Below are 12812 nucleotides of genomic sequence, written 5' to 3'. Positions count from 1 at the left end.
ACGCGGTGTCCAAGCCTCCCGTGGAGCCACCATGTAAAGGAACGATAGGCCACCAGCCTGTACCACCTGTGAAAAGGAATGAAACAAACTGTTTTTAAATGACCAAGATAAGTTTAATAAACGTTTGTTGTCAATGACAATTCTTGTAACTAATGGCATTCTGCACAGACAAATGCTATCTAGACAATGCACACTATTGAACGACTTACATGCGTTACAATGATATGTAGATGTAATTTTGGATATAGTAGAAGAACATGAAATAGGAGTGGCATGACAAGCAGAGTATACTTACTCGTTACTCGGATTACGAGGACGAACAGTTGCGCGAAGTTCGTGCATAAGCACCATCATTATTCTCAACACGGCCAGTGTGAGGCAGGCTGCCCTGAAGTCTGGCAGCTCGGTGATGCATTGCGGTCGTGGCTCGCCTTCCGAAATGTAGGCCAGGCATCCCGAGTTTTCTCGGCAGCAGCAGTTCTCGTCCTCAGTTGGCATTAGCTCGCACCGATTGCATGTGCACCAGGTGGAGACGCCGTCCATTCGACTAGGCCCAGGCTCTTCATCTGTTGATTCGTCCTGCCAACTGCCGTCCGAATCCCCATCGTTTTCGCGTGCTTCCCTTTCCAGTAGTTCCTCCTCGGTATATTCGGGCTCGTACATGTAGGGCATTATTGTAGCCATTGTGTGTTAAACAAACTAAAATAATTTATAGCGGTGGTACTGGTATCTGTTCACACAGGCTACAAGCGGTGAAGGTAGCTGACCAGAGCACTGAAACGAGTCACAGAATACTCAAAGTAACACAGAGAGAGGAATGGAATCGAAAATCTGCTGCTGTGTGTTGTGAAACGGTCTGTTTATACTTATTGAGGAAAGAGGCGTCCTGCCATTTCCATGGCGACACGTCATTAGCTGAAGCGCAGCGAATGTTGACACGAGACGTGCTTTGGCGTTGGGAAATGGGCGGTACGAGTCTGCTGATGACAGGCTCAGGGGCGGGGGAATTGATTTTGTGCCGCAAAAGCAGGTCAGCCAGGGCGATCGGGAAAAGATAGGATTATCAGAAAATGGCGGCTCCCTGGTGCTTGTTTTCGCGTGCGTTTAATGGACGAAAACTCGGTTAAGGTCCATAGGAAAGTTTTCTAAAATCGAGCCACTTAGGCTTAACAAAACATGGCCGACCCGTAGGGACAATAACATTTTTTACTAGACCATGCCTTTAAGCTGTAAACAGGATGAAGATATTGAACCAGCTAACACCTGTAGATATGCTTGGAACTGCAAGAGAGCTAAGGAAACAATGCGGCTTGCAATGCTAAGTAGAAGAATAGTGCGGCAAGCGCCATTATACATGATCTACCTCAAAACGAAGCACAGTATTATAAGTGTAATTCCACTTTGCAAACAAAGCAGAATGAACCCAGGTTACTAAAGGCCGAATGAGCAGAAATTCATATTGTAGTATAACGAGAAGAGCCGGCTGTATTGAAACTCGGCATATGCAACTCGTGCCAGGAGAGCCAAGGTCATACCAATAGAAGGAACGAAAAGTAGCTACATAAAATTGAAACTTAAGAACAGAATATCCTGTCTCTGAAAGGTCAAGATAAGGAGGCGTAGGCAGGTGGCAAGCTGAATAAGAATCAAATGCACAAATTGAGAGAAACTAGACAAATTCACAGTGTGGAAAGCACGTGACCAGCCGAGCGAGGAAAAGCACGGGCTCACACCTATGCTTGGCATCCGCCCAGGAAGAGATATCAGAACTTTTCCAGACAGAAGATGCAGTTTTGAGGCCAACCACAGTAAAATCATTGACACATAGTTGCTGAAGCGATGATTGATTGTAACCTCAATTGGAGGAAGGCTGGGTAAATAGGGGGCAGCCTGCACCTGGCTGACCATTCTGCGTGCTGCTAAGCAAAGGGGAAATGTATGCATGGGGTTGGTGCCAACCCAATTACAATGGACCAAATAATCTAGGGTCCTATAGTTAGTAGAACCAATGGGATGTCGTGACGTCTACAGTAGTCATCTTTGAAGCAAGGGCTTAGACGCCCACCTGACAGTGTTAACCGAATCCCCTCACTCTGTTACCATATACAGATATAGTACCTATATTAAAGTTACCTTTTCCTAACCAATAGAATAGCATATTAACTTTTGAGTGTTATAGGTCAATTATGATGAGTTTGCAGTATAAATGCTATGATTTTTATGAAGTTCATTGGAGTTGAAGTGAGAAGGACGATCGCATCACTGCTGATTTCCATGACTCCCCGTTTTTTGTACTCATTAAACGGACTCCCTTTGCCGAACCATTGAGTTGTTTTTATTGATTGGTGTTGGAGTAATACATCTGCACCCCCATCCATCTCAAGGGTGCAGCTATCTCGTCTTAAAGTACTTTCGGAGCAAACCTTGGCTCTATGGGCCGGCTGGGGGTCTCCAGAGTACAGGCCAGATCGGCCAGAAGGTCAGCAACTAAGCCTTTTTACCGCTGCTGTTGGAACAAATTCTGCAGCTGGTGTAGAGATAAGAATGTTGATCTATTTACATTTAATACACCTATGGTGTTATCCTATTTAATACACCTAGCTAATCTGGAGCTCTAGATTGGTACCATTAAAGGATATCTGACAGCACTTTCAATGTTTAAGGGCACTTCAGAGGAAGTTTCTTTTTCAAAATACCTCTAATGATTCAATTTCTAAAAGGATTGACAAATGTTTTCACTCCAATACCTTTTCAAGTCCCGGTTTGGGATCTCAACTTGGTGTTGAAGTTTATGATGTGTGCTCCTTTCGAGCCTATGCACTCCTGTCCTTTTAGGCTACTAACCCTGAAAACCATTACTTCTGCCCGAAGGGTGAGTGAGCTTCAGGCTTTATCCTGCAAACCTCCTTACATACACTATTTTTTATAAGGACAAGGTCCTTATAGTAAAACCCACCTTTTTACCCAAAATTGTCTCTGAATTTCATCTCACACAGAAAATAACATTACCATCATTTTACCCTCCTCCTCACCCTGGGAAAGAAGAGGAGAAGCTTCACAGGCCTGACCCTAAATGTGCACTAATCTTCTACATCACTAGAATGGCAAAGGTAAGACAGGATGCCCAGTTGTTTGATGGCTACCCATGCCACAAATTGGGTATGGCTATCACCAAACAGACATTATCCAGATGGATAATATTAGCAATATCAGAATGCTACAGACTGGTGGGAAAAGATCCTCCAGCAGGCCTAAAGGCTCATTCGACCAGAGGCATGGCAACTTCCTCTGCATTACAGAGGGGAGTCCCAATAAAGGAAATGTGTGCGGCTGCCACATGGTCTTCCGTTCATACTTTCACTAGACATTATAGTCTAGACTCTTCCTTAGGCCAAGAGAGTTTATTTGGTAAAGCAGTGTTGCATTCCGTGCACACACACCCATGAAAACTATTAAATTGTCATTAAAATTCTGTCTCCCTCCTCCAGAAATAGTAGAAACTGCTTTGGGAGTGTATCAAAAGATAAGGAATATGTGGGAGTACACAATCCATTCGGAAAACAAGTTACTTACCCCTGGTAAGGTTGTTTTGACTGGATGTTCCTCCCACGTATTCCTTATCGCCCCTCCAAACCTACCCTGCAGTAGAATTTTTCCGGCAATTACAGTCTGCGCTCTCTCAGGAGGAGTAACTGTCAGGTATGGGATATATCCTTCACTCGTAAAAACGGTGACGTTGACATCGAGACGGGGGCCTCCAAGGGACATCGAGTTAACGGACATCAATGCAGAGGGCCCCCTGCTGAAAAAATATATAATTTCCAAAGCAGGTCAGTTGGATATTGGAAATATCAAAAGATAAGCAATACGTGGGAGGAACATCCAGTCGAAAGAACATTACCAGAGGTAAGTAACCTTTTCTTCTATTTCACAACAGCCTGTAAAATATTTCTTATTACACGCTCCTTAATTACTGCCTAATTACCTAGATCTATTGGGGTCAATGAATACTCGGACCACAAGGTCAGGATAGCCCTTCACCGCTTCAGCTATCAATATTCCCCTTTTCCGTCTACTGGACAGGAGAATTCCTATCACGTCGACTCCCTTTTCAACTGGAACAAACAAGCCAGCTTTTCTGCTCCCGAAGTCAGTGAGTGAGTGAATGACCCAGCTCTTGCTGCTGCAAGCCATAACACCTCATGTGTCATTCAAACCACCTCCCTTTTTGTCAGTCACCCAATCCAAGAATGTTCTGACGGTGTCCATCCCCACCGCCTAGAAGCAGAAATGATAGCTACATCTCAGTGCTGTCTTTCCTGCTCTGAAAACTTTTTAAACAATGCAATTTCTTTATCAGAACGGATCTACGTTCCACACTTCTGATTTGTCCCGTCCCCATTCAGACACAGTGCAGCTTTAAGCCTGCACATTTAGTTTATTTAGTTTCCAAATGACCATGCATTTCCATTAATCTGCACCAAGTTTATATAACCAGCATGGACTGGTTTGCACTAAATGTTAGTATGGTAATCGTTTATAGGTTAAATGGATAAGGTAAATTAGTATGTTAGTTTCATGTTAGTTTTATTTTCTAGTGCACCTCAGCCCACAACTGTGGTATCGTGGAGCAAAGTGGTTATTTTCTAGCATGTGTTCTGTGCATTCCCAACGTTGGCATCTATTAGGTTCAGCATGAATCTCACACCCTTTAATCACACACATGGGTCGCACACCCTTGACCTATTTAAAATTCAAACATTTGCTAAAATGTAGATGATGAAATGGTGAGCTACCCTTGTTGAAACTCAGAATAGGGAAAAGCATTTCCCTACATCTGAATGGAGCAGCATTTGCGAGTCCTAGGTTTGGAATGCAAAAGGTGAGTTGGCTATCTTATGCCGATGATATCCTGCTGATGGTCTTCACCCCTAGGGGATTGCAGCGATTGCTGGAGACCATGCGGGTATGCGTCAGTGAATGAGCTGGTAATTAACCCTGGCAAAACTAACATCGCCAGGATGGGCAACCAGGAAAAGAATGGTCAGACAAGCAGCTTGAAGCTGCAATCAATGTTTATTAAACCCGTGTTGGTAACGAAATAACTGGGCTTTAGACTCACAGCCTACCCTAATGAAGCTCTAGTAAAAAAAGCATTGGGAGAGAAAATTGATCAGTTCGCTGCTTAATTAAAAAACATCAAAACAAAATTCGGTAAATTCTCACTGAAACCGTTGACATCCTTCTACAGGGGCAAAATCATCCCTGCTCTTTTGTATGGGATGGAAATAGAATCTCAAGCTTGGGACTTAGGGATTATTTTGAGGGAAAATTATGGAAGAATGCTTTGAAGCTCCCTCAGTCCAGGCCTATAGTGGCACTTGCGTTATGAACTGGGGTTAAAATCCTCGAGGGTGACTTTAGAATGGAAATTACTGCAGCTTTATAAAATGATCGAATGGCCTAAAGATTATACTTTGTATATGGACCTGGCCCAAGAAGACACTAGGTGCACTAATATTTTCATTAAACAACTGAAGGCGAAGGTGTATTCGATACCGAAACGATTGCAAAAAAACAGCTCAGACCTTAATCTAAATTTGAAGGGCTGCAAACTAGCCCTCTTCGAAATGGACTGGATTATTACAACGGATACCATGAAAAGTTTAAAGCTGGATTGTAATACATCTGTCTTGGACAAGCGTCTAGGTATGCTTCCTTGCTACCTGATGCAATTCCCAAATAGCCAAGGTAGAGATGCCATTCTAAGATGCCGCCAAAATCTGCTCCGTACGGCAGAAGGAATCCAATTAGACCTGTAAGAAATTACTGCCAATTGTGTAAACTGTGTGTATGCCAATCTCTGTTTCATATACTGATAGAGTGCGCGGGAACAAGAGTTTAAGAATTCAAATTCTCTCTCGATATGTTTATCCTCGGGGCACGAAACCTTCCTGTCTTTTGAATTATTCAGATTACTCAAAATGTTGAAATAATATGAAGATGCGCCCCGTGGATTGGTGGGCGGAAATATAAAACTCTTGTAAAATTTGTTTTATTATATGTACCTTCTCCTTTTTTCTGTTGTTAGGAAAAATGTATAATAAAATGTATTTTGATTTTGACGTACTTTAACTTCTATGAATTTGCGAAAAGTCAGATATTTGACTGTACCACAAACCATTTTTTTTTTAAGACGACGATGATGGGTGGCCAAAAGTACATGTTTGCAGGGCCGCCTGATGTCTTATTTGTTTTTCACCTGCCCCTCCTTTAGGCATACCCCCTTTCCAAAGCCACCCCCCTTGATTTTGTCTCCCACTTAAAGCACTGAGTGCTGGCAAGGAAAGGTTCAAGGAAGGAGACTAGACGAGGTGTCTGCATTATGCTGGGCAGGCCGTCAAGAGAGCGGTAGGGGTGAACTATCAAGACATGCAAGCTGGGATTTGGAGACAAAGTTAAGTGCAGGGAAAAGGTAACATGGAGGAGTATAGAAGGTGCTTTGCAAGAGGTAGAAAGGGAAGGGGCCACCCATGCTGGCACATGGGAGGACTTTTTTTTAGAGCGTTTTCCCATCTAATAACGCTTGGAATGTATCCACTGGGAAACTGACATGCCACAAATCTGGGTACTAATGCATAGTAAATAAATATCCAAATACATTCAATTGTATAAAGCTAGTCACGTCTCACTTTGAAACTGCTTTATTGGTGTATGTCCGTGTTTTTAGGTTACATTATATATTAGAAAATAATTCCTACAAACCTCGTAACTATCGCTTGGCGATGTGCTTACTAGTCATTGGATGTCCTGTCATGGGTGTCATATGGTGGGATTGGCATGTATGGAATTCAGTAACTATTTGTTTCTTGTTGAAACCCCTGTGTACACCTTGGAATTCAACCACTGTAAATACTGATTTGTTCATAGAAAACCAAATTTCTCCGCGGTAGATTTGGCTCGTTGTTTGTGCCCGATACCTGTCGATGTTTCATAGTAAGGAGTGTTCAAAAACACATACTTTATCAGATCGTTCGGCTTCAAAGATCAACCTCTTGTGATGTCATCAGGGTTGAGGCAGTGTCAACGGTGGTGTTATGTTACTCCTTCCACGCTTTTGATTTTGTCGAAATTACATAACATTTCTGTTTATGTAAATGATGTGCAAACATTTGACTAATGTCTCGATGATGACCGTCTTTCCTCGTAATTATACTTGGCATGTTTTCTGGCCTTCTTAGCCTGGAAGTCAATGCAAATGGTAGTCTGTTCTATTTCAAATATCTCTTCAACACTTGCAGCTATTAAACCATGGTAAATATCTGTATGCATTTGATTATTCGTCATAAGCTGTGCTTTGTGTCTGTACTGAACCGGCATGCATTCCTTCTTCCATTAGGTGTTTTACCCCTGATAGTGAGTGGCGGCGTTGGTGGTATGTCACTGTGGCTCATTGTGTTTCCAGTGGACTGTGTTAAATCTAGGATTCAGGTCATGTCCATGTCTGGAAAACAGACGGGCTTCATGAAGACATTTGCCAGCATTGTTAGAAACGAAGGTAAGTGTAATACGTCTACAGAAAATTGATGTTGACTGATCAGATCTTCATATGTCCTTGAATGTACAGGTTGCAATATAGAACCATGCATGTTGCAATGCTAAGGTAGTTAATAAACTGTGTGAAAACATTGACTTATCTGTTTCATAGGAGTCTGAAATAAGACTTTTGTAGGCAAGTGTCATTAGTAATGAGATATGCCCGATTTGGCATGCTGGTTATGCATTTCTTTTTTATACTTTGCTCCAGTCACAGTCCTCTACCACATTAAGAAAACAAATTCTGCTCAAACAGAAGTATGAATGTTGATATTTAGAGATCGAGGTGTCATCCTATGCCTGTTAGATACCTCAGCGAGTTAAGCATTGGCTGCTGAGTTTTGTGTGATCTGAAGGTCACAAGTTCAAATCCTAGCAGGGCTCACTCAACCTTTCGTCTGTTTTAGGTCGATACATTGAGTAATAGTAACAAAAGTTATTTACAGCACTACTAAACAGCAACAGCTGATGTAGCAAGTGCTATATAAAAACAAGTAACTATTAAAGTAGCAGGCACGTCATTATTGTAACAACCAGGCTCAGCCAAGCCCCCATCTCACCAGCTTGACAAATGCTCTTAGTATCTCTGACATGCACTCGTGCAGCTTTGCCTGCTGCAAGTCAATTACAAATAAGAGAATACTAATATTCAAGTATGCACTGTACAAGATATGGTTTATTTTCGTGAAATTGTACATTTTTTCTGCTGGCAAAATCTTACATAACGTATTCAACATTTTAGCAAAACATTTTTCCTGGGTACAGATTTTGAGTTTGGGATAACATATGTTGGATATACATACAATTGATGTCATTGGCTCCCTTTCTCTGTTGACGTTCAGTTTTTAATGTATGAGCAATAATGATCAATTAATCATGTTGGGGAATTGGTGTTAACACGTTTTAACACCTTATGAGCTTTGTGAAGATTACTTCCTTTTCTGTTTGAATTATGATTATTTGGTTTTTTACTTGATTACAACTCCTTTTAATAATTTCCAAATTGATACACCCATTGTGTAAAATCGAACAGGGTTACAATAGTCCAATGGTCATTTAGAAGTGTATGAAACCATAGGGATTTCCTATTGCTGTCTAATGCAGCGGGTGTATACCTGGGTGTAACTGCCATTCAAACGCCTGCATAAATACGCTGCAATAGACAGACTCTGATTCAGTTGATACATTTGTGCAATGTTAGGAAGCAGCGCACACAAAAACGCTAGATGCTAAGCAATGGGGAAGAAAATCTGCAAGATTTTATGCACATTTGAAATTATTTGCTCATACCTAAAAATCTGAACAAAAACGATTGAAAAGAGTCAATGACAAAATATTACATATATCACATATAGTAGGCGTCTTCAACCTATGAAATGCTTGTTGTTTTGGACTACAATACCCATCAGCTTTAGCCAGCACAGTCAATGGTGAGGGATCATTGGAGTCATAGTCCAAAACATCTAGAGAGACACAGGTTTCTGACTCTTTAGGTCTTGCAAACTAAAAATATATAATCAGGAATTAATGTTTAATTTCACGTTGTGCATATTACATATACACATGATGTTTCCAATTGAAAAATGCACAACTTGGAAAAAATAGACACAATCTTTGTACGGCGTATACTTGTGTATTAGTACTTTCTAGCAGTAGTTGTTATTGCAAGAAAACTATTCTCATCACGAATCTTTCTCATCCTCCCTCCCACAGCACTCCTATTCAAATAAGTGTTTTTTCTGGTCCGATGTATCGATCTCATACTTCAGTGTGGCCTCCTGTTTTGCTTTTTCCAGTCAGCCAGTTTTCTGGTGCAGTTTTCTTAACTTGTAATTACGTAAAATAGCATCTGTGTCACAGGCAGTGGCGCCTGTGTGGGAGAGGGCTACTATCTCTTTCTGGCCTGACGTCAGTCAGGATAAACAAGAGATGTAAAAGAGACTTCTTGTGGGAGGACACCGTGATAGGAAGGCAGTATTTGCTAATAATGTTAGAGGCTTAAAGCCTTTCCTTGGGAATCTGAGAAACCTGACTGAAATGTGTTCCCCTTGTTCCCAATATACGATCTTATACAAGACATAATACCTTCACAAGTCATAATGATCCATTACATAATTTGTAATATCATTGCATAGGAGTGTGAGCCTGCTGGTGCCAGTAAAAGCAAAGAACTTTAAGTAACTGATGCAGTGAGGTTGACCCACTACTCACTCATAGTGACACTCTGGACTGCAAATCTCTATGATGAGACACGAGAAAAGGAATTGGCAATGAATCCAATTAAGACAAAAATAATTAGATTTTAAAATAATTGCAGGAAATATGGGTGTTATATTTAAAATTGATGATTGCCCTTTTCGTAATAAATGACTGGAAATATCTTGGCTAAAATGTTTGTGCTACCCCAAACAAAACAACTTCTCTGAATAGCTTGAAGGTGAAAGCAATGCCATTTATCCCTCAAATGCAGTCCATAAATCGCTAATATGGTAGATTTTAACTGATCCGCTAATCACATTTTATAAAGCAAAAAGTGTACCAGCACTAATGCACTCATTGACTTGATGATTTAATAATCATTGAAGCATACGTGTTAAGAAAGACACTCAAACTTCCAAATGCAGTCCCAATTTCTGTAATTATGTATGAACTGGCCTTATTATTACTAAAGGGATAGTTCAAATGGAAAAGGAAACAGCTCTACAGATGCGTACTAGCTCCTACAACTCACACCCTTTTTGTCGACTTTAAAAAGATGCTAATTGATTATTTATCTGCCCATTACATACATTTAAACATACATGGAAAGATATTTCATTTAATGTTGGTACATTAAGCTCTCTTTTGGTGGAGAACCCGTTAACAGTGAAAGACACATCTCTTTGAAGGTGACTGGTGTGATACTACATACACTGCCAGAAATGTAAGCTTTTTAAGAATTGCACTGTAGAGGAAAAGAGCTTGGGTACCAATTCCAAAATCCTTTCAGCAATTTCCAAAAGCATATTGGTGCACTAATTTGCTGCGATTCCAACTAAATGTACTACCAACTGGTGAAATTCGATCCAATCTGGATAAAACTACTACACCAGGAATCTGCACTTTCTGCAAAAAAGCAGACGAAATTTGAACATTGCATCATCTGCTTATTAATTGCCCTTCTCTGTGTAACGTGAGAAGTACACTGTTTTTAGGCTTTGTTCATGACGAAAACTGGCTTTACGCAGATCAATTTTGGTTTTGCTTACTTTCAGGAAATTAAACACTTCTCTATTGCTGTTATTACATTTTTCTTTTTGCAATTTAAAATGTATGAAGAAATATTCAACATTGTACCAGGAACATCGATCATGCATGTCCACCATGTCAAGGAAAAGGCTCTGGAGCCTTATTAACACACAGAACTCGATAAAACCCCCCAAAGCTTCGTTGGTACAATGTGTTATAGGTAGAAAATTGTTAGACAATTTTAATATAATCAAAATAAAACTGAAATAATACATATCCAAAGTTCGCCGTAGTGAGTATAAAAACAAGTGCAAAATGCAGTGCATAGAACATACGTTTGTACATATTCCAAATCCTGCTTCACAGGTCACATCAATGAGAAAGACGACATCTTGTGCGGCTTATGGTGGATGCTGGGGTTATCGTGGTCATTCAAAAAAGTTATGAGCGGGTTCCGGTCAGTTAGAAATTGCGCCATTTCCCCCTGAAATTCCCCGTCAATTTTAGTCATGGCGGCCACATACCTCACTCGTGCCCCCCACTCCTTCATGCCCAGCGCAACCTGGGATTTTCAGTGCTTTCTAATTACAAGACGTGCCACCACCAGAAAGTGAGTGATTAATGTAGAGCGTCTGGCATTCAGCTTGAAATAATCTTGGGAGTCCTCATTTCCCGGAAGGAAAAACTAATTTCCAGCTCAAACCCACACATTTCCCTGATCTGGGTGATCACTTCCTGCTAAAATACCTTTATTTGGCGACAATCCCACCACATGTGAAAAAGAGAAGGTTGAAGATGTTCCACACCTTCAACACCGAGTTGGGGGGGGGGGCTCAGGGGTCATCTTGTGTAACCATTCTGGAGTGAGATAACATTGGAATAGTAGCTTAAAGCTATTTTCCCTAAGCTGCACGGCTCGGGCTGTCCTGTTTGCCCTTGTCCAAATGTTGTACTAGGCCAGGCCATCAATGGGCCATCCTATGTCCTCTTCCTAGCTAGCCATATGCCCATGCAGAGGTTTAAACCTAGTTGCATTCATCATCGGGGATCGCCTATATAGATCTTCAAAATGATGTTCGTTCGCGACACCCAATGCCAAAGCTGCAAATACCCAAAACCATCCCTGTCCTCAACCAAGTAGGCCTGCTTGCATTCCACAAATGTAAGAAGGTGGTTGTCTCCAAACATCTGACCCAGCCTGTTCAAACCTCCCTCCTTCCAGCAGACAAATCACCTTGTATCCATCCCCGTTATCCCAGAGACCCATCATAGGTGAAGGGAATCTAGTTGTGGAATACCTACGCACTGCCTTAGCCCAGTTCTCTAGTGTAGCCCTTGTTGCCGGAAAGCCTTGCTGCCCCTTCTGGGTCCTCGGGCAATGCCAGCATCTACAATGTAGAGGAGCCCCAAGGGTGTCCTGCTCCATAGTTCCCCACCGCTTGGGATTTTCCGCCTTTGCACGACTTTCCAGGATCAGCGCTAGTTGGGCTGCATACAGGTAGCTTTAAATGTCTGACAGCGCCAATCCCCCTGCACTCTTAGCTGCTATTAATGTGTGTCTCGCTACTCTCAGAAACCTCCTGGCCCATGTAAATTGAAACAGATGTGACTGCAAATCCTTGAGCACTGCCCTCGAAATCCAGACTGCTAGGGCCTGGAACATATAAAGCAAGCGCGGCAACATGGTCATCTTGACCGCTGTTATTCTCACCAACCAAGAGATTTCTGAGTCCCCCCACCATGCCAGGTCTTGTTTGGCTCAGGCAAAGAGCGTCGAAATATTGGTTGCGTATGATATGATATGATATGGCATTTGTAACGCGCCTATACACAAGTGTTTCAAGGCGCGACAGAAGGCACGTACAGATTGATATATTGTGCCGATAAGTTCACCCCTAAGTATTTCAGGGACCCTGCGGCCCACAAGAAAGGGAAGGGTGCCTTCAATCATCTCAATGTCTCCGGTGGTTCCGATATATTGAGTAACG

General features: G+C 41.8%; 1 protein-coding gene across 2 annotated transcripts in view; it reads left to right on the top strand.

Annotated features, from left to right (window-relative positions):
* Positions 1–12812, top strand: part of LOC138528424 (mitochondrial ornithine transporter 1-like) — a 1212095-nt gene that overhangs the window by 1190106 nt on the left and 9177 nt on the right. For both annotated transcript variants that reach the window (XM_069640045.1, XM_069640044.1), the window contains exon 6: positions 7400–7558. In XM_069640045.1, the coding sequence (XP_069496146.1) occupies positions 7400–7558 (159 nt within the window). The remainder of the gene's footprint in view (positions 1–7399; positions 7559–12812) is intronic.

This window comes from Ambystoma mexicanum, chromosome 7q, assembly GCF_040938575.1.
Source record: "Ambystoma mexicanum isolate Mex_15411 chromosome 7q, UKY_AmexF1_1, whole genome shotgun sequence".
Taxonomy (NCBI): domain Eukaryota; kingdom Metazoa; phylum Chordata; class Amphibia; order Caudata; family Ambystomatidae; genus Ambystoma; species Ambystoma mexicanum.
The sequence above is the reverse complement of the archived record's forward strand: the minus strand, read 5'-3'. Positions and strand labels throughout refer to the sequence as shown.